Below are 23,805 nucleotides of genomic sequence, written 5' to 3'. Positions count from 1 at the left end.
GTCTTGTTGACTTTCGACCCAAATGGTATGCCATATTCATGCCCCTCCCAATCTGTAGAGGCTTAGGATTAAACTATTTAAGACTTTTGCTTAAAGAGATTTCCAGCTTTTCATTAACCCAAGCTTTGTTCATAAAAAACGAATTTTAATAGAGAGAAAGAACATCGTTGTTTTGAGGTTCCATGATTATTCAATTGAAATTTATTAGAAAAATTAGCTTAAATAATATGTATGTATATTAGTTCTCTAATGGTTAATGCAGACTTATTACCTCCCCCCCCACCCCTTGGTAATTTTAATTCTTTGTGATATTTGTTTCTTGTCTTTGTTTGTGTTTTTGTGCTTTGCACTTTTAAGTACGTGTTTATTTATTTAAGATGCATATAAATCTTTGAGAATGTGACTGTATTTAATCACATGAATAAGGTCAGGGATCACAATTTTTTCAGTTGTTCAGGTCTGAGACCATTTGATTTGAAAAAAAAGCCATTGGAATGACTGGCATTCGACCAATACAAAAATGTTCTCCAGTTGCTTTAAACATTACCATTATAAATCACACTATTTGCTAATACTGCACAAGTTGTATGGCTCTAAGGGGTATCGATGCAAACGGTAATGAATCCCTGATGTGTGAATTAATAACCGCAGTCATTTATCACTTTTAAGCGATAATTGATGTGGGTTTTTTTTCTACAGTTTTTTGGCCTTGTTATATGAGGGGTAACTCGGGTCACTGTCTCTACAGGGTACTTCTCCATGACACAATATTGGTCAGTCATTGTACAGCAACCAAATCTTATCCTCTTGCATTAACCATGATTATCTCCATTGTGGTTTCATTAACATTCTTAACGTCACGTTGTTAGTTTTTCAGTACAAAGTTACCATTTTGTTTTCAATTATCCTTCAACTTTTAAATCAGACATGCAAAGTTAAAGTTTGATATTGTATATTTTTAAGGAACATAATACTTTATAAACAAGAGCACCCCATAACAGGTGCCACGCTCGGCTACTGGTGCAGTTTTGAAAAAATTAAAGCTTGTCAGAATTTTTTTTTTTTTTTTTTAAAGATCACAGTGACCTTGACCTTTGACTTAGTGACCCAAAAATGGGTGTGGCATGTAGAACTCATCAAGGTGCATCTACATATGAAGTTTCAAAGTTGTTGGTGGAAGCAATTTGATTCAAGAGCCAATGTTCAAAACCTTAACAAAATGTTAAGGTTTTAGCACGACGCGGACGGCAGACGTCGGAGGACTAGCTGGATATGACAATATCTCAGGTTTTCTCCGAAAACACCGAGCTAAAAATAATATAAACAAATGTGAACATGCTTTTTTTTGGATTTTAATTCGGATACACAAAAAATAATAGCGTGTTAAATTAAAAAATCTGATGTTATGTCATTAAAAAGCAGATTCATGTCAGACAGCATGTTAACACATACAGTAAAGTATTGTATTCAATAATAGGTGTTTTGCATTTTTTTACCAAAATAAACTAAAAGATTGGGATTTTCTTACAGTAACTTAAAGCATAAAATAGGCCATTGTTCAATATAAGTTAATGTGTGATCAATTATGTCTAAAACTAGAAACATTGATTCATCTGATATTCAACAAACAATGATCACATATCAACATGTAACCAGTCAAAAACAATGCAAGCACTACCCATAGTATGCGCTTCATCAAGATAAGGTTAAATGACACTAAATTATTTTACAAATGGGAACAATGTGTTACTTTTATCTGATGAATTCTGTGAATTTTATCAGGGAATTTTGATCAAGCAATTAATTGAGCATAAAACACAAGCAGTGCCAAAGATTGTGTTAGCTGTGTATGTCAACACATTGTGGGAAAACAGGTGAACATATATTTAATCCAGATCCAATGTAAAATAATAGTTATTTAGAAACATTTTGTCCTTTGAGATCTATTTAAATATGTATTGTTCATAAAGCATCACAACTTTAGCAGTTGACATTATGAGATTACACACATTTTGCTAAGAAGTGACTTCCTTTTAACGTACAATATCATAAAAGTGGAAAGTGCCGTCCCTGATTAGCCTGTGCCCACTTCACAAGCTAACCTTTGACGACACTTTACGCACATGCGTTACACCCATTTTTCACATAGTATGGCTCATATATATTTCTGGGCATCTTTTGATTAATACAAGGGGGAGATTAGAAAAGATTAACTAAACAAATTTGCTCAATTCATGTGTTAAGAGCAGCATGTTATTTACTTTATAGACCTGTTGTAACTCTCACATTTGCTGAAAAGATGAAATGATGTTAAAAGATGTTTCATTGTTGTCCTCAGATTACTCCAGCATCCCTTCACTAAACCACTCCTTCACTCCATCATTCAATCAGTCATTCACTCTGTCACATCTTCACTCCATCACTTCACTAAATCAGTAAATCACTCCTTCACTCAATCCCTCCATCTCCCAATCACTCCTTCACTCAATCACTCCATCTCCCAATCACTCCTTCACTCAATCACTCCTTCACTCAATCCCTCCTTCAACTATCTTTGGCAGTATAACTTAATTTACAGGCCTTTCTGAACTCTCAAATTATATTTCTTACAATAAGAATAAATCAACTTTTGAATGCATTTCTAAATTATAACACCAATAACTCACCACCGGCCATGCTCTGCCATCATACACCAGGAGGGCTTTCCCAGGACCAGTCTTTGCTGGACCAGACCTAGAAAAGATGAGAGGCGCTCTGAGAAAAAGGGGCTTAAAGCATGAGCATGGGCTCATCAGGAACTAGAAATGGTGCGGCAGAGGCCGACGCGTATCCCCACGCCGCATGTTTGACCCAGGGGCGCCCCAGGGTTGGTAATGGGGCCATGCATAGCTGACATTGACTGTTTTGTCATAAGAGAAGTTCAGTATCAATTAGAAGTGAATCGGTGTAGAAATGAAGAAATTATAGTAAAAGGCAATTTTGGGTGGGCGTGGCCTATGTGGGCGGGGCACCCCAGGGTTGGTATGGGGCCATACATAGTTGAGATTGACTGTATTGTCATAAGAGAGGTTCAGTATCAATTTGAAGTAAATCGGTGTAGAAATGAAGAAATTATAGTAAAAGGCAATTTTGGGTGGGCGTGGCCTATGTGGGCGGGGCGCCCCAGGGTTGGTAATGGGGCCATGCATAGTTGAGATTGACCGTATTGTCATAAGAGAGGTTCAGTATCAATTTGAAGTGAATCGGTGTAGAAATTAAGAAATTATAGTAAAAGGCAATTTTGGGTGGGCCTGGCCTATGTGGGCAGGGCGCCCCAGGGTTGGTAATGGGGCTATGCATAGTTGAGCCGTATTGTCATAAGAAAGGTTCAGTATCAATTAAATTGAAGACAATCGGTGTAGAAATGAAGAAATTATAGTAAAATAACCTAAAAAAATGAGTAAAAATCTCTGACCCGGCCCCACCCCAACCCCCATAACTTTTGACCCAGGGGTCAGATCAAAATTCCAAATAGTTCACCGGTGCACATATGCTCATAGCTACCATGTATGTAAGTTTCAAGGTTCTAGTGCTAATAGTGTAGGAGGAGCAGGTGGCCAGGACGGACGGACATAACCACAATATCCCCACTTTTTCTCCAAAAAGCGTGGGGATAACAACACTTTCCACCTGATCTGGAATTTCGAACAGAAGAGAATTGTTTAAACGCAAAAATATCATAAAAGAGAAAAGTGTCATTGCTGCCTGTGCAGACTGTACAGGCTAATCTGGGACAACACTATACACTCATATTCATGCATGTTGCCCAGTTTTTATAAAACGCCTGACATAAATATACACAAAACAAGCTTATCATTGTATATAATAATTATGTTCTTGACTCAAAATAATTTGAAATGTTATTTCAATGTATCATTATCTTCACTTGTGTCCTAATAAACATGTTTTTTTTGCCAATTTCAGCGCTCAGTGAGTATTATTTTCCATGTTGCATACATCAAAGAAGATTATTATTATGGAATAAGCAATTTTGTTGTTTTTCATTATTTGAGAAATGTCATTATTAAACAAAATGTTTTTAAAACTTCACACATTTTTTTCACATCTGGGACTCAAATGTCTAAATATACATGAAAGATATTTAAAGATTCTGAAGTGTGCCTGGCAGGTCAACCAAGGCATAGGTAATAGATCTCCATGTACTAGACTGCCTTGACAAAATAAATACTTTTTTGGAGATTCACTGTTATTTTATGCAAATAATTATTTACAAGATAAATAATTGTAAATTAATTTGTTGTATCATTTCATAATCATAGTACATTGTTTCATTTACCAGTATTGTTAAAGTTAATTTGCACAACAGCTGTTGACAAAGTGTATAATTATGTATTCAATCTTGTTATGCACAACTTCATTAATACAATTTAGAAGCCAAACAAATATGATAAATTAAATTTCCAAAAATGTTATTAAATGGTGCAGGTTTTTAATTTGTGAATAAATTTGTGTGGATTAACAACAATCACAAGCTTTAAACAAGAATACATTGTTTTGATTCAAATGAAAATGGGAAAGAACTCTGACAAAGGGCAAAGCAAGTTATTACCTGTAGTAACTCATAGTTGTTTCCCTTTGTTAATTTTTCGTTTGCTTAATACATTTTCTCAATATAGTTTGTCACATAAAGCTATTTCTGTTACCATATAAATAAACATTTCTTCCCTGTATCCTAGATGGTTTGGATAACAACAATTCGAGAGTTTGCAATAAAAAGGCATTCACTATAATAATTTACACTTAATTTGCATTACAAATAAATAAAAACCATTGAATGCATATTCAAGTGTTCAATGTGCAAGTTAAACACATATATATTCCAATGAATTTAGTCACTTGCTCATTTTAAAGCAATAAATAAATCAAATTGGCACAATAAAGCTTATAACGGAAAGGTTTCAGAACAGGATTTTTGTATTATATTCCAGCAATGCTAATTAGAAATAGATAAAATTGTGTGTAACATATATTATGTCTTTTTTTCACAAGATATTTCACCACAACTCATTAACACTTTCCTATCCCTTGGGAGACAATGCACATACAGGCAAAGTTTGCTGTTTTTTTTCAAAACTACACGAAATGTGGGCCACTTTTTGGCTGAAATTCAACACCTATTTAGAAAATAGAAACATTTAGAAATTCTTTGTGAACAATGTGACCAATGAAGCACATGTTTAGCTTTAAACATATGGCATTGTAACAAGGTATGTTTCATTTTCTATCTTTTTGATCTTTTTATGTTGATTTTTAAAGCTACTGTTCATAGCTTTTTAAAAATTAAAATAATATAATAACAAAAAATAGGTGTGGTCAATCATTTTGTTTTCATATAAATATACTTGTAATAATTTTGGTACCATGGTCAGACATTTTTGTCATACTTAATAACTTATATTGCCATTCCATAATGTATTTCAAATTCCAAAATACTGCAATACATCTTAACCCTTTACTACGTAGATACATGTTTTGACACATGTGTAGTCCCTATGAAAAATAAATTTAATTAAAGACCTTTTTGTATTACATTCAAGTTTTAAAGGCTTCATTTCCAACCCTTAGATACTGATGAGCAGCAAACAGCATAAAACCAGAGCAGACTGCGATTTACTCACAGGCTTAAAATTATGACTTTAAACTATTTTCTAATTCACAAACATTTCAGAGTTGTTTGAGAATCAGAGGAGGTAATCCACATTTAAAAAATATGTACGTAATTTTTGTAATCACTATTCTAGCTTTTTTAGGGTAATTTATAAAAAAAGAGCAACACAAAATCACCACCAATTTGAAGCAAGCTCATTATTTCTATAAACAAGTAGCTTTGAAATAAAATTGTATTGAATTTTGTTTAACGCCTACGGTGTCTAATATCGCTTCCAATTTCTCGTTAAGGTCAACAGTTTGTTCCAAATTATTCACTGGTCACTGAGTCATGAAACTAGATTCATGCTTGCTTAGCTATAATTATAAGGGACAGAAAATGCTTGAATAGCCAGACTGAGTCATCAAACAAGAAAACATTTAAGACTAAAAATGAGTCACAAAAAGGCTAATTAAACAATTATCTGTTAGTGCATGCTCTGCCAGATATAACAGCATAATTTGATTGATATACATGTAATATTTAACGAGGACAGAATTACAGACATGCACATATGCAGGGGTAATCTTGTCACTTAGATTGGCTTTTCTTTGACAAATATATTTATTTGGACCGTGCTCTGTGAAAAGGGCGGGTTTCATGCATGTGCTTAAAGTGTTGTCCAAGATTAGCCTGTGCAGTCCGCACAGGCTAATCAGGGTCAACACTTTCCGCCTAAACTTGATTTTCGGTAAGGAGGGACTTCCTTGAAACTAAAAATACCATAAAAGCGGAAAGTGTTGTCCCTGATTTGCCTGTGCGGACTGCACAGGCTAATCTGGGATGACACTTTACGCACATGCATTATGCCCAGTTTTTTCAGAACAAGACTCATACATGTATACACACAGGCATTAAAAAATACAAATTTTACCATACATTTCTAAACATTTTGTTTAAAGTAAATTACCCACAAATCACGAGTTCATTATAGAAACCGCATAATAACTGTTTACTTACTACCCAATAAGCATATTGCCACCCGGACCATAATGCGTTTTGCCAATTATTTTAAACCAGATAACATTCACCCATTATCACCTTTTAAATCTTTGTTAAATGCAAAATTAAAGGTCAACAAACTTAAAACAGCAAGGAATAGAAGTTTCTCCATTTATCAGTTATTGGAGTTTGAAACCTAACACCTTTTAAATGCAAAATGTGACAAGTTTAACAGGCGCAATTACAATAATATCTTTAAAAACCATCAAATGCATTGCTTCAAATATTTTTAAACTACCCAAAATTGCTTTTTGACGTGTTCAAGGGTTTCCCATAGTTTACAATAAAACCACTTTCAGTAGGGTTCAAAAAGTGCAGTCAATTGAGCCCCCTTTTATGCTTCATCAAGAAACCTTGTCTAATTTAATTATTTCATTACCACGGATAATTTACACACTGGGACCCTCTCATTATGCAGCAACATGTCTCAGGATAATAGTATTTCATTGAAGAAATGCATAACAACTATCATGGATTCAACACTATCAGGTATAAAATGGCCATTTAAATGTTTGCAATGAGTGATCAAAGTCATCCAAATTTAACATGAAGAGGGGTGCAGTCAATGGGACCCTTTTTTCTGTGGTGTTTCATGGACCCTTACTCTGGAATTCTTTCAAAGACCTTTTTTCTGATAACCTTAAAAGTGATTGATTGCAGGTAAATCTTAACAGCCATTATGCAAAAATAATGAAATCATCTTAATCTCAGAGTACCGGTATGCATCAACATTCTATCTTAATTCTTTATATGTTTAAGTTAATTAAGCAAATATGATTGAGGCATAGCAAACACGACCAAAAACACAACCATAACTATTTACACATAAAACTTTACAAAATTTGGGATCAGTACAAAAAAAAAAAAAGTGTTTTTTAAACTCAACCTGAAATATAAAAATACAACAAGCAGATTCATTGAACTGATATCCCCTGGAAAAATCGTTTTGTTTATGGATGGGTGCAAATCCCTTATTGTATGGTATAATCCTCAACAAATCAAGCAAAAAATAAAGGGCAGCGTTACTCTTCTTTAACAAAGACTTGAGTGTAGGGTTATGGTTCTTTTGCAAGGCAGTGACTTCTCCTAATTTATATCTAAAGTCTAAACACCTACGAAGTTTCATGTTGAAATCAAATAGTTTCTGAGATGTAGCCATTTAATGTTTGTGACATACAAAAGGAAAGAAGGACTGAAAGACTTATTATATAAGGATGGACAATGCCAAAACTATATCCCTCTGCCTTTGGCGGGGGATAAAAAAATGGGGGGTTAGCTGACTAAAAATTATGGGTGTTTTTGGTTAAAGAAACAACTATTTTTTAAGCTTGATAAAAAAAAAATTCTTTAGAGCATATTTCTTATTTAAAGTTTTTTTTCAATTACCCCATACTTTTTACAATAGCTAATTTTTATGTCTGGTTTTGGCCAAATAAAACTGGAAAATTATTGGTCTTATATTCTGTGATTAATGGCCTTTTAAGTTGATTTCATGAATTAATGTTCATTGGAGTTTTATTAGCTTATTTATCAGAATATAACAAATAGGTGGCCAAGAGTTAAAAGCATCCATTAAATGTTAATAATATTTGTCCATTTTCTTAAGAAGTTAAAAGCTTTGAAGTAGCATTCAAAAGTAACGCAGGTGGTCGATAATTTGACATACTTCTTCAAGAAGTAATTTCTACTTTTCACACTAACAGGCCTGAATAAACACAAATTTTCAATTTAAGAATATTTGCAATAACATTATTTTATGTTTAATTCTGCTTTTGTCAAAAGGATTGAATCTTAAATATAAATGCTTATCGTATATTGTCACTTGACAAGAATATCAATTATCTAATAAAATGTTTTTATAATTTGTAAAGGGGTCCATATAGAAATAAAAATTGTACATTAGTGTCTTTGAAAAGTACAAAGAAATCCTAAAATGACTCGCTGTTTGTACTTCTAAAGTCATATTTCATAATTGTACTTCACTAATACTGTTATTGTTTTTTTTAAAGATTTTTTCATGTACGTGTAAATTTGTTGACTTCTGAATATGAAAAAAAAAGAGAAAAATGCGTTGGTCAATTTCCGATGTGTTTGCATACACTACATTGATCAGTCAAACACAAAATCAACATAAACTAAAGCACCACCAATAAGAATGATTCTACAGTCAATACTGGTTAAACATTAGAATCTCTATTGATTTGATCCTCAAATAGTTTATATTTCCTGACTTCTTTCAGAAAATATTGTAGGAAATACTTACTGATGAATATGTGCACGCAATCTGTCTACAATGGAAGCCATTTTGAAGCTGGAGAGTATTCATCCAATCATTCTCTGTAGACCTGGCAGGTTGTCGCTGGCAGGTTGTCGCTGGCAGGTTGTGATTTTTAGCTTTTAATTGTGATCTGTCTCATTCAGATATTCGGCCAATAGATGAAGAACATGTGTCGACTTGAAGAGAAGTTGTACTTGGACATCATCTGAAGTCACATCAAACAGAACAGTGTTTATTAAAGATATGAGGCCAACATTTGGTGCCAATCCCAATCTCATAGAGTATATATTTTCCCAAAAAGACTGCCTTAAAATCCCAATCGCAGGCTTCCCCCCAAAAAATATTCTAAAGAAAAATGTCAACATTTATTTCAATTCCCAATCCAGCTCTATAAGTTGAACCTAAGTAAAAATAATATTAAATTTTTTAAATTCTAAATTTAAAAGTAACAAAAAACAATAACTAGAAATGGCGCGGCAGAGGCCCACACGTATCCCCACGCTGCATGTTTGACCCAGGGTCGCCCCAGGGTTGGTAATGGGGCCATGCATAGATGAGATTGACCGTATTGTCATAATAGGTGTTCAGTATCAATTCGAAGTAAATTGGTGTAGAAATGAAGAAGTTAATGTTAAATAACCTAAAAAAAAATGTTAAAATCTCTGACCTGGCCCCACCCCTACCCCCATAACTTTTGACCCAGGGATCAGATCAACATTCCAAATAGTGCACTGTAGCACATATGCTCATAGCTACCATGTGTATAAGTTTCAAGGTTTTAGTGCTAATAGTGTAGGAGGAGATAGTGACCAGGACGGTCGGACAGAAGGCGGAGATAACCACACAATAGATTTCAAAATCTAAACGTGGACCCGAAGTTCAAGGTCAAGGTCACAGGGGTCATTATGCGCATGGAAAGTTGTTGTCCAGATACACATGCGTACCAAATATGAAAGCATGCATATCTAAAGGGACACAGTAGGTATGAGCCAGTTTTTCAAATTGCAGTCGCAGATTTTGAAACCTGAACACTGACCTCAAGTTCAAGGTCAAGGTCACAGAGGTAAAAAAAATTATGCGCATGCAAAGGTGTTGTCCAGATACACATGCATACCAAGTATGAAAGCAATATCTGAAGGGACACAGTTATGAGCCTTTTTTGAAATGCGGTCGCAGATTTCGAAACCTGAACACTGACCTTAAGTTCAAGATCAATGTCACAGGGTCAATAATTGTATGCGCATGGAAAGGTGTTGTCTAGATACACATGCATACCAAATATGTAAGCAACGTCTGAAGGGACACAGTAGTTATGAGCCTTTTTCGAATAGCTGTCGCAGGAAAATCTCTGACCCCGCCCCACCCCAACCCCCATAACTTTTGACCCAGGGGTCAGTTCAAAATTCCAAATAGTGCACAGTCGCACATTTGCTCATACATGTAGGTTCTAGTGCCATAGTGTAGGAGGAGATAGCGGCCAGGAAGGACGGACAGACGGTGGAGATTTGGATAATTATTTTTCCAATTTTAGTTTTTTAACATTAAGGTCAGCACACAAATTACCTCTGCAAAAAAGAGTTATAGTATTCATTAACTGTTCATATTAAACCATTTTGGAGTTCATAAACAAAACTCTTTACTTAAACATTTTCTGAGTTTGTTAACAGTTCGTGGGCATTTAAATGATTCATAAACCTCTTTTCCCATTTGCATATTGCCATCATATTAATCCTACATGAATTCACTATACATATATTGCATAAAAAGACGTCAATCTGCATTAAAAATTGACATGCATTTATACAATAAACCATTTCATAATTATGCAAATGATTTCAGTCACCTACTTTATAAAAATGATAAAAAAAAGCTCTGTAAGAGAGAGACATTTAATTTTAAGCATTGAAACTACCAGGGACAAAAATAACCTGAAAATTATAAGTGCTGGATAATGCATATTAATTTTATATTAATTTATAATAAATCAGAGTCTGAATAAAATTATCTTATTGGTGTTAAATATTTTATCTAAAAGTTAATACAAGCATTGCTAATTATATACCAATGTTTAAAAAGTACTGCATATTCTTTAACTATAACTTGCAGAAAATTTTTAGTTAAAATAAATCATAAATATTTATCCACAAATTTATAATGTAAATTGCAAAAAAAGGGTGTTATTTTATTTATTGTATCATCATTTTTGTTTGGATTTATAAGTTTAATATCATTATTAATATAAATACAATCAGATAACTTACATCTCCATAAACATTTGCTAATCCATCATTTCATGCACAATAAACCGGAGTAAACTCCTATCTACATAAAAACTCTATCAAATGCTGAACATTTTAAGGTATACAACATAACATCCCACATTTTGAACAGTTAAAGGCACTGGTTGACAATTATGACACAAAACCTTCTAACGTTTTGTTCTATTTACACCCTGGGGACAATTGAGGTGTTATGAACACATTCTTCAATAACACTCACCAATTTGAGTCACTAATTGGACACAGCTATCTACAAACAATATCACATTCTTACATACGTTTGATTAATATCTTGGAAACACTGGGCTCAGTATCTGTCACTTCATACTAAGCGGTAAATTTCAATCTATTAATATCTTGGGAATTATGTACTTTGACAAGAGTATTTCAGTTCATAGTGATTGATAAGTTTCAATTGATTAACCCTGTACCACTTACAAGATACCTATTCTTACGCATTTGTAGTCCCTCAGAAAGTTAAATCTAATTTAAGACCTTTCTTACTAGATTCAAGTTTTTAAGGCTTTATCTCCAAACCTTAGCTACAGATGAGCAGCAAACAGCATAAAACCTGAACAGTTAGACTGTGAGTTACTCGCAGGCTGTTCTGGTTTTACGCTGTTTGCACATGGGCATTGTCACTTTACCTCTAATTGGGAATTTAGGTTTAAGTGGTAAGTTTCTATTTATTTTAGCTCAATTGCATTTAAAGTGAAGGGCAAGTGGATTGTCAGGCCTACTCGCCCTGCAGGGCGAGTGGCTCTGGAAAAATTCTTCAAGGCCTGCACGCAATAGCGTCTATATTATATAACAATTATTTTACTGGCCGCGAACTGACCCTGATACCTTGCGGGTTGGAATGCAATACATTAGAGTGAGGCCACGCTTCCACTGCTGGAATGACGGCTTGTTCAAAACTTTATACTTTTACATGTTTAATGTTCAATTTCGTAAGCAATTTAAAATGGTTTGGCCAAAACGAATATCAGGATAGGGAAAAACGATACCTTTATGAACTTAAATATACTAGTACACTGACAGCAATATGGAAGTAATTACTGAATATGAGAACATATCCTTTAAGTACAAACCCTCTGGCGCTGGCAATCCTCTGAATATAAAATGTGCACGCACAAACTGTATTGATGTCAAGAGATGAGTGTAAAACTGTTCTATCATCATACATGCCATAATTTTTTAGGTCCAAAGCGGGACATTCCATAAAAAATTGTCGGGACATTTGACCAAAAAGCAGGACACCTAAAACGATCTATCATCCCACCTTTACTGTAGTCAGTATAGTACAAAAAAAACTCTTGATACTTTTATTCAAGACATAAAACATCTGATATGAAGCATGAAATCTAAAGCATAACAATTACAGTTTTATTAAATAAGACAATAGCAAACAAGGATGATAATATTCATCTTTTTAGAGTACAAAATCTGGAACACTACGACAACAATACTCATTATATTACTTTCAATGGCAAACATTAACGTAGGGGAGGCTATCCAGTACACTGAAAGTACGGGTTACAGTAAACTATCTACCGAACAGTTACATCAGCTTGACACGGAATGCGCGGCCGTACACATTTCCGAGGTAGGTTTTTGGTGGAAGCAAACCGTCTTTGTGTTCATTTTAACTGCCAACAACGCCTCAACTGTTCTATGGCCCAGAATTTCCCTTTCTTATTTTTGATTTTTTTTTCAGTGCGCTGAAACAAAGTTCTGGATCGGCGTTTGAGTGAGGGATTGACAGCGCAGTTTTTTACTTGTCAATTGTCGCTGCTTAATTGGAGTAGGGTCAAACTGTCATGCATAGCACCTCGTTGTTTTTAGCTTAATTGGAGTAGGGGCCAAACTGTCATGCATAGCACGTCATTGTTTTTATTACAATTACACCCAATTACACTAGACAGGATGGGTATCGATCACTTATTGGACTGTTTGTTGCGATTTGGTATATTGCACATTCGGATTATCCCGCTATTTTGGAACTAAACATTGAATGTAAAAGACTCATTAATGACGTAGAGTTAATTTTACAAAACAATTGTTTTGTAAACCGTTTCAAACTAAGACAAGAACAAACACATTTTCAACATTTATTTCATTATAATACAACTATCGATAGCAATAAGCGACCACTATCTTGAAGACCACCATGGTGTGAATGCCTGATAAAATCAATAATTAGCCGATAAATCGCTGATAAACAACAGTGGTACACACGAGAAGTAGAATCAGATTGTTAATTGGGGGCAATAAAGGGATTAGCGGTGGTAAGTGTTAGCGAAACAGAGCTTGATTCTTAGCGAATTTTATTGGGAACCTATAGACCTTACATCTTTTTTTACGAATGTCGGGACAAATGTCTCATATCGGTGCGCCGGGACAAAGGGCCCAAAAGCGTGACTGTCCCGCCGAGATCAGGACGTCTGGCATGTATGTCTATCATCTATCAAGCCTGTTCATAAGAGATGAAATTTTTCATGCTGAACAGGCAGTAAAACAGTGTTACAAAGACGCGGTCATGTTTCCAATGTTCTGGTGGTATGCTCAAATCAGCCAATGGTATAAATGAAGTATATTCATTCGTGTCTAGCTGCAGGAATTTTTATATGAATTTTACTGGTCATGATCAAAGGTGATAACCTAAGGTCAAGAGTGACGTTAAACAGCTACGCCGAAAAACACTAATTATCCAATTTATGTCAAAATAACATGTTTTCCCAATCCAAAAGGACCATGCCCCATTCTCTAAATGGTGAAAAAACTGACAAGCAGTTAAAGGTTAAACCTAAATCAAGACCTAAGTTTTAATAGTAAAATGCATGTAGATTATACATGCAACAGGCTGCTTTGTTAATAGTAATAAATTAGTCTATGATATACAAAGAAATGTTTCCCTAGTCAATAACTTTCCATTGAAAGTCATGTCCCGTCATGAATGTAAATCACTATGAAATCCTGCCTTTTAACATTATATGCAAACAGATCATGCATCATCATAACTCGATCTTGGTGGATTGTATTCTAATTAGGCAGGATTTACATGATCAATAACAATGTGGAAGATAATAGATTGAAGATGTATATAATTATTGTCTAAGTTACTTTAGGAGTTGTGAGCAGTACATGTTTATTACGTGCACACTGGGATTCTGAACTGTTGCTTTACACTTGGCACATGAACACCCAGGGTCATCTTGGAAAAAGAACGTTTACTTCAATGTCTCGCACTTTTCAGTTCCCCCCCAACCCCACCCATACCTCCACCCATCCTCACCAAAACCCACCCCACCCATACCCCCCACCCCCACCCATACCCCCCACCCCCACCCATACCCCACCTATACCCCATCCATGCCCCACTCATGCTCCACCCATATGCCACCCACCTCAATCTATACCCCTTCCATACCCCCACCCATACCCCACTCATGCCCCACCCATACCCCCATCCCCACCCATACCCCACCCATTCCAACCTATACCCCATTCATACCCAACATTCCCCCACCCATACCCAACTAATGCCCCACTCTTCCCAACCCACCCCCACCCAATACCCCAGCAACCCACCCCCTCCAAACCCCACCCATACACCTCTATGACATACCATTTGGGTCAAAAGTCAACGAGACCTACTAGGTAAAAAGAGAAATGTACTTATTTTGTACTTCGACATACAAAATTATACGTCGATGTACAATTTTTACCGACCCTTGAGTGTTAGCCAATTAGAAGACCCCATACATCTGTTGCTTTGATCCGCATGTTAAACATTCACTGCGCTATTTTCAGACTCTTTATACGATTTTTATTTCAAAATTTGATTCCATATTATTTGGCCTATTCTTTCTAAACAATCGTGTTACCACAATTAAACAGCCGAAGTCTACACTGTATATTAGCAACCTGCTGTGGTGATCCCTATCCCTTAAATTGTGCGTCAAGTTTTGACATATAGATCAGACATCGGCCGGCTGTCTAATAAAGTGTATAATATTTATTACTTAAACCGATTTTAGAATAAATACCGTCAAGTAGATACTTATTTTTTTTTTTTTTTTTTTTTTTTTTTTTTCAATTTTGATATTTTTATTCATTTTGTCCTCAACTAAAAAAGAGATTTCAAACATTTATTATGAATAAATCTGAAGGAAAAGCGGCTTAAGAGACGAGTGTTTTCATTGGCTGTTCAGAAAATGTGTATGTTGACGTACAAAAATGTACGTTGAAGTACAAATTGTACTTCGACGTACAAATATATACGTCGAAGTGTATTTCATATTTGTACGTCGAAGTACAATTTGTGTACGTCAACGTACAATTTTTGTGGGTCAACGTACATATTGTACGTCGACGTACATTTCTCTTTTTACCTAGTTGGTCTTGTTGACTTTTGACCCAAATGGTATGTCATACACCCCCACCCACCCATTCCAACTCACCCACCCCCACCCATACCCCCAAACAACCCATCGAAACCCCACCAATACCCCATACCCCAACACCCCCAACACCTGTAAACTAGCAAAGAAGCCTACTAGTCATGGATGGCTATATGAGACAAACCAGGGAATTCTAGTGCACTCTATCAAATATATAGTCTAAACACTTCGGAATTTTCTTTCACATATGTGATCAAGTTTACTCTAAGACCCAAAATTCAAAGATAATTATGTTAAATACATACAAGTAGTTAAGATTTACATGTACTTTAAGTGTTGTAAGGTAAACTATCATAACAAAGGGATCTTATTGTAATAAAATGACATTTGGTACACAGTAAGGTTAAGTCTAATATTGCAATTGTGTGATCAGATTTTTAGAAAATTTAAGTTCATAATAAAACTTTACATGTATTTCAAGGTATTTTTTAGAATATAAGAAAGAACTGAGCTGCACTATTTTGAATGATATTTTTTTTCTATATTGCTTTCCGTGTATTATATATAATTTTTTAATGTAATTAAACTATGCCAATTGTTTTATGTTTTATTCATATGTTGTGTAAATTGTTAAACTGTGATTAACTTTGAATAAAATGTGTTGCATTTGTATAAGTTATTTTCTCATCTTAAAAAGTCTTAGTTTTTTCCAGGGTCAGCTGAAAATGTTAAAGTATTTTCCATGCTTAAACAATTCTATGTTCCACTTTCCATGTTATCTGGAAATATTGTCCATGGTTATCCAGCCTGAATCCAGCGTTTTCCATTCCTTTTCCATGCTTTTCCATCCAAAGCTGGAAAATGCTGGAAAAAAAGTCCACATTTCATGGACATTTCAAGAACAAAACCCTGGAAAACCCTGGCAACTTAGTTTCAAATTCCAGGGATTTCCATGGAATTCCATGTTCTACCATGGATTTCCAGCCTAAGTTCCATGATTACCCTGGACATAATTAACTAAACGTTGTCTTCATTGTAAGAAGACATTAAAGCAGCACTTTATAATATAAAAAAGCTGTCAAACATGCACTTAACAATTTTAATTCTGTTCTTATAATCATATTTATAATGCTTAATGTTTCCCAATTTCATGGTTTATCGGGCTATAATTTTTCCCAATTTCATGGTTTATCACGCTAATTTTCCCAATCCAAATGGCACCGGCTGTAACGAAAAAAAAGCAAACAAAATCCCAGACTTTTGTTGAGTGTATATATCAAACAAGACTGGATAGAGAGCCCTCACACGTGCTCATCCTTAACATAATGCTTGTTTGCTTGCTATCACAATCATTGATAGTTAAAACTGCATATTAAAATTTAATTTTTAAACAATGAACATCATTCAAAGTAAAAGAAATAATTTAATAATAGATGAGATGTTACGATGCCACAGCAAACCAGCATTTTTAAAGATGGCATTGCAGGCTTGGGACTGTCGAGGTGCTACATGCAGGAAATCTAGTGTTAGAAGCAGGGCTCAAGCTAGACTCCAATTTTTGGGAGAAGTCACTTCTCCCTAAGCTCTGGAGAGGGAGAAGTGGGGCAGTTTTAGGAAGAAGTGGATCTTTTGCGATCACCGATGAACCATTGTGAACCATGACCTGTTAATGTGTATGAACTAAAGTAATAAAATCATTCCTTTTAATAAATTTATTACTGACAAAAATATAAGCATAAAAACATAAGAAAATAATGTTGAAAAATCAGTTTTATAAGCACTAATTTATCAGTTCATACATATGACACAAGAGCAAAGCATAAAACTCAATATATACATGTTTGAATTTGAGCACTTCAGCTCAGTACAAAAAGCACTTTTTTACTTATAGTACAGCTTGCGGACTTTCAAGGACTTCTCAAGATTTATTTTGGGTAAAAATTACAGACAATAGGAAAATCAGCGTCAGTAAAATTGCAACCCCATCAAATTTATTTCCAAGTCTGTGACGCATTAATATTGTTTAACATGTTAATTATATTAAACAAACCTGATATTAAAGTAGATAAAATAGTATAAATAATCTAATAAAACACTGCCGTTATTTATGATATATGCGTTTAGGAATTTTGTAAACACGGGCGTCCGCCATAATAATTTCAGCACATCGGAACTTGACTTGTGTAAAACACTTGCTCAATTAACCGTTAAACTCCACCTCCGTTCTCTGCAAAAGATTCGAAGGCCGCGGAGCTATGCACATGCTATTATTTAATTGGACGATTACCAATGAGGAACAAACACACGATTAGTTCGGCATGTTGATTGCTAGACAAAGGAAGCCAATTTTGTCGGCGAGAAATTTGTAGCATTATTGCTTCAGATAGGAAGCGGCTATCCTTTGATGACGTCAAACTGTCAATTCACACGGAGTGCAAATTTTCCGAAGACTTTAACCGACTCTTTGCTTACAATTCAATTAAATAACAAAACCTTGCTAACATTAAACATTGGATTATATCAACGAGTTTGCATGACAATAACAACTTTAACAAACATTACCGCAACGACACAGGAATTGATCAACCTAGAATTTTTTTCGACACATTTAAATCACTCTTTCAGAGCCGCATCATGCGAAAATGGGTTTTATGCGTTTAGGCCAGTATCTTAAAGTATTATATTCGATATGTGTTCATGTGTCGTATGAACGAATCTGCACTAAAACTAAATTTACGATTGCGATAGACACCTATAACCATGGCATATACTGTTATATGCGCATAATATCACTTCAAGCGTTTCGGCCAGCGTATCTTTAAGTATTACTTTCGATATATGCGCATAATATCACTTTAAGCGAAATAAAACAGTAAAGTAAAATATACTCACATGCAGCGTGTCGTCCATGATTTGTGGTTTTTGCGGGAATCTCATGACCCTTAGCATACCGATTGTCAAGTTTTGCATCTCGACACAACTTACAGTGCCAAAGTCCCTCACTCTTTAACATACCAGTCAAAAGATGCCTGATTTAGTGATTTAGAAAAACTCCTTTTAGGTGTGTCACACAAATTAAATTCAGAGTCAATCTCAAACAATTTACGTTTCATCGAACTTGGTTTGGGCGAATTGCCCTGTAACCAACTCGTTAGAGACATTTCAGATTTCAATTTTGTGTTATCAGGCCGAGTTCTCGATTCAGAATGATCATGACCAAGATAATGAGTATAAGGATTCGTCATAATTGGGGACATACGTTCGCACTTTTCATTGGCATCAACTCATCTTTTCCTGTCCTGGACCATTTTAAGCCATCTACTACTCGCGAAAAGCAAGTTTTCACGGTTTGAAAAACTGACAATACGGGCGAGGAGCATAAAATATACATACCTGTCTACCAAGAACAGATAACAATTAATACATAGAGACCGACATTCTTTTAATCCACATTGTTTTGGGGACATTGAATGCGATAATTGTCATCAATTAACAAAGTGTCTCGCCCGGTGTCGGCATGTTTTCTATTAGCCGAAATGGAGTTTGTAACCTACGCTCTGATTAGTCAGGAAACGAACCCTGCCAAATACCTGTATGACGAGCGCTGTGAATGGTTGCTTATCAATTTTCAATAGGTAATTTACTACGCCAGGGGGCGGAGTTTCGTTGATTCGGTCAGTTGATTGACGTCGGCGTGTATTCGGTAATAAACAAAAGCAACTTTGATAGCGCTGCGGATATGATAATTGCCAGATTTTAGGGCGAAGTGGTTATCGCCGGTGCTTTTGATCAGAGCGATTACAGGATATAATCACCCGAGTCGCCCAGTTGCGTGAGCCCTGGTACAACAGCAACACCACTACTACACTATACGACACGTATACACGCGTGTTTAGTCTCTATTAAAGTAATATACATGCAAAAGGTGCTTTTACCTATAAATATATATACAAGTATGTCTACTATTATTATAAAAAGCTTCTACAACAGTGTAATGAGATATATATAAAACACTTAAAGGTAAATGCAAGTATACATGTACATAAGGTTAAATTGGCTGAGATTTTAAATTTTCAAAATAAAAAAATATCGGTTTAGACAGTTTTTTTTTTTTTTTATGGTCGACTGCTCACTTATCATTATTCTATTTTTATTTATCATCCCCCCCGACTCAATTTTTTTTTTAAATCTCCCGTCAAACAGAAGATAAAAAATGTTGGCCTAATCTGGGAAGATACTTTACCCAAAAGCATTACACCCCCTTTTCACAGAGCAAGGCCTGTACATATTGGTGAGGCCGGAATCAAATATGGAATTTCACTGGAAAAAGACTTTAGCCTGATTATATGTTTGTATTCTACTTTGTAATAAAACATTCATCAAATGCTTAATTAGATTATGCTCAAACTTGATTGAATAAAGATTGGTGAAATTATTTACAAGAATGCCTCCAACACTGTCCATTATAAGCCGGCCTAGTTGCCCCAATTAGCTAAAGTTATCTGCCATATTTATTTAAAAGATAGCACAAATGTGCAAACAGTATAGTTTTGTCACACCTTTATTTGTGACCCTTTGAATTTGAGATATATCTAATTGGATATTATGTCAACAGTTTCTATGGCTAGTTTTATACGAGACATCACATAAATGTTCCTATGGGTTAAATGAAAATTGTTTTATGGCTGTTTTTGTTCCTGTGCAACTCAAGCAAATGTCATTTCAAGCATGCTCAATTACTTTATTTGTGGGACATAAACTGATTTCATGAGTTGACCACTCCATAAACACATTTAAAAATGACTTTTCTTTCTTAAATCAGAAATCAACAAATTTAATAAATAATTATATTTTTTAATGGCACAAAATTTCATGCCAACAAATAGAAATGATTTGACAGTGTTTAGACTGACTAACATATCCCTTCCAATCACTTTATCAAACTCATAAATCACCGTATAAGTAAAAAATAAAGAAAGGTTAAGAAATAGTTAGTATTATTAAGCCAATTGAAAAGTCAGAATTGTGTATATGATTATAACGGCAAAATAATTGACACAATTGACAATAAAATATAGTCCAAAACAAATTGTATAATTAAAGTAAATAAAACAGAACATTATTATACCCCCACAAACAAAGTTTAGGGGGGTAGTTAGGAGTGAACTTGTCGGTCGGTCGGTCGGTCGGTCTGTCTGTCGGTCCATATTAAGTGTCCGCTCTCTAATTCAAGTAGTTTTCATCCGATCTTCACCAAACTTGGTCAGAAGTTGTATCTACATGATGTCTAGGCCAAGTTCGAACATGGGCCTTGCCAGGTCAAAAACTAGGTCACGGGGTCACTTAGTGCGTTTTAAATATTCAGCATGTTGTCCGCTCTCTAATTCAAGCAGTTTTCATGCGATCTTCACCAAACTTGGTCAGAAGTTGTATCTAGATGATCTTAATGCCAAGTTCTAACATGGGTCTTGCCGGGTCAAAAACAAGGTCACGGGGTCACTTAGTGCGTTTTTAAATATTCAGCATGGTGTCCTCTCTCTTAGTCAAGTAGTTTTCATCTGATCTTCACTAAACTTGGTCAGAAGTTTTATCTAGATAATCTGAAGGCCAAGTTCGAACATGGGCCATGTCAGATCAAAAACTAGGTCACAGGGTCACTTAGTACATTTTACACATTGAGTATGGGGTCCGCTCTCTATTTCAAGTAGTTTAAATCAGATCTTCACCACACGTGGTCAGAAGTTGTAACTAGATGATGTGTAGGTCAAGTTCGAACATGGGCCATGTCGGGTCAAAAACTAGGTCACGGGGTCACTTAGTGTATTTTAAACCTCACCATGTTGTCTGCTCTCTAATTCAAGTAGTTTTTATCCAATCTTCACCAAAATTGGTCAGAAGTTGTATCTTGATAATGTCTAGGGCAAGTTTGAACATGGGTCGTGCCAGGTCAAAAACAAGGTCACTGGGTCACTTAGTGTATTTTAAACATCACAATGTTGTCTGCTCTCTTATTCAAGTAGTTTCATCCAATCTTCACCAAACTTTGTCAGAAGTTGTATCTAGATGATGTCTAGGTCAAGTTTGAATATGCCGGTCATGCCAGGTTAAAAAATAGGTCACGCGGTATCTTAGTGCGTTTTAAACCTCACCATGTTGTCCGCTGTCGAATTCAAGTAGTTTTCATCCAATCCTCACAAAACTTGGTCACAAGTTTTAACTAAATGATTTCTAGGACAAGTTTGAACATGGCCCATTCCGGGTCTAAAACTAGGTCACGGTTGTCACATAGTGCTTTTTTTAACATTAAGCATGGTGACAATTACACCGCTCTCTAATTCAAGTAGTTTACATTGGATCTTCACCATACTTAGTCAGAAGTTTTATGGAGATGATCTTAAGGCCAATTTAGAACATTGGCCTTTCTGAGTCAAAAACTAGGTCAAGGGGTCACTAAGTGCATTTAAAAAATTGAGCATGGTGTCCGCTGTTTTTTGCGAAGACCACATGCAAAATATTACGTGTCAATGCGGAATGTGGGGGTATTCGTCACGTCTGTGACAAAGCTTTAGTTTATCTAAGTTTTTTACTACATGTACAGCAATATATTATTATCTTGTTACCTCGACAATTTTTAATATCGAGTATTTTAATTGTGTGACTATCAGATGCTTAAATTGTAAGGACTTCTGCACTTGGTACAAAGGACACTCATTTTCATATTTTATTGCCTTTCATTGGTCATAATCAGATAAAATATTATTGACAGGAATGCCAGCCTTATCATCAAGTAATAATTGTAAGAGGTACATTATCTTTTAACACCTGTATGGTCTCCCATCAGTGTACCACTCATCAGTATCTTGAGTTGGAAATGAAGCCTTTAAAACTTGAATATAGTTAGACAATTTGTTTCCCTTTCCCACTCAGAAGCAAAGTAAAAATGGCTATGGGCAAGCAGCATAAAACCAGAACAGCCTGTCAGTTACTCTCTGAGTCTGTTCAGGTTTACTGCTGTTTGCTGCTCATCAGTAACTAAGGGTTATAAATGATACCTTTTAAACTTGAATTCAGCAAGAAAGGTCTTTAATTAAATTTAATTTTCCGAAGGACAGCAAATACGTAAAAATACATTACCTATGGGGTAAAGGGTTAAATTAATTTTCTAAGGGACTACAATTAGGTCAAAAGGCACAGCTGAAGAGTAAAGGGTTAATTAATTATAAGTTGATAAATCAGCCAATTTATGGTCTACTGATTATGCACTAACATGGCTCACTGGTTTGAGCCCTCATTACTCTTTAACCTTGGGACTTAGCCCCTGTTACCCGCTAGCCTAAGGATTTAGCCCCTGTTACCCCCTAGCCTAGCGACTAAGCCCCTGTTACCCCCCTAGCCTAGGGACGTAGCCCCTGTAACCACCTAGCCTAGGGACTTAGCCCCTGCTACACCCTAGCCTAGGGACTTAGCCCCTGCTACCCCATAGACTAGGGACTTAGCCCCTGGTACCCCCTAGCCTAGGGACTAAGCCCCTGTTACCACCTAGCCTATGGTGTTAGTTCCTGTTACACCCTAACCTGGGGACTTAACCCCTGTTACACTTTAACCTGGGAACTTAACCCCTGTTACCCCCTTAGCCTAGGGACTTAGCCCTTGTTACTCCCTAGTGTAGGGACTAAGCCCTTGTTACCCCTAGCCTAGGGACTTAGCCCCTGATATCCCCTTACCTAGGGACTTAGCCCCTGTTACCCCATAGCCTAGGGACTTAGCCCCTGTTACCCCTTAGCCTAGGGACTAAGCCCCTGTTACCCCATAGCCTAGGGACATACCCCTGCTACCCCTAGCCTAGGGACTTAGCCCCTGTTACCCCTTAGCCTAGGGACTTAGCCCCTGTAACCCCATAGCCTAGGAACTTAGCCTCTGTTACCCACTAGCCTAGGGACTTAGCCTATGTTACCCACTAGCCTAGGGACTTAGCCTCTGTTACCCACTAGCCTAGGGACTTAGCCTCTGTTACCCACTAGCCTAGGGACTTAGCCCCTGCTACCGCCTGGCCTAGGGACTAAGCCCCTGTTACCCCCTAGCCTAGGGACTTAGCCTCTGTTACGCCATAGCCTAGGGACTTAGCCCCTGTTACCC

The 23,805-nt window shown here is 35.9% G+C and overlaps 1 protein-coding gene across 6 annotated transcripts in view; it reads right to left on the bottom strand.

Moving 5' to 3' along the window:
• LOC127880777 (uncharacterized) overlaps window positions 1-23,805 on the bottom strand; it is an 88,687-nt gene that overhangs the window by 48,295 nt on the left and 16,587 nt on the right. For 5 of the 6 annotated variants that reach the window (XM_052428175.1, XM_052428173.1, XM_052428172.1 and 2 more), the window contains exons 2-3: window positions 8,973-9,192; window positions 2,667-2,733 (exon numbers count right to left, since the gene is read on the bottom strand). In XM_052428175.1, coding sequence (XP_052284135.1) covers window positions 2,667-2,733; window positions 8,973-9,013 — 108 coding nt within the window. In that variant the 5' untranslated portion in view covers window positions 9,014-9,192. Of the gene's footprint in view, window positions 1-2,666; window positions 2,734-8,972; window positions 9,193-11,248; window positions 11,462-23,805 lie in introns of those variants that run through there. The other variant, XM_052428174.1, reaches the window with a different exon arrangement.

This window comes from Dreissena polymorpha, chromosome 5 (genome assembly GCF_020536995.1).
Source record: "Dreissena polymorpha isolate Duluth1 chromosome 5, UMN_Dpol_1.0, whole genome shotgun sequence".
Lineage (NCBI taxonomy): Eukaryota > Metazoa > Mollusca > Bivalvia > Myida > Dreissenidae > Dreissena > Dreissena polymorpha.
Note: the sequence above shows the minus strand (reverse complement) of the source record. Positions and strands in the feature narration are given on the sequence as shown.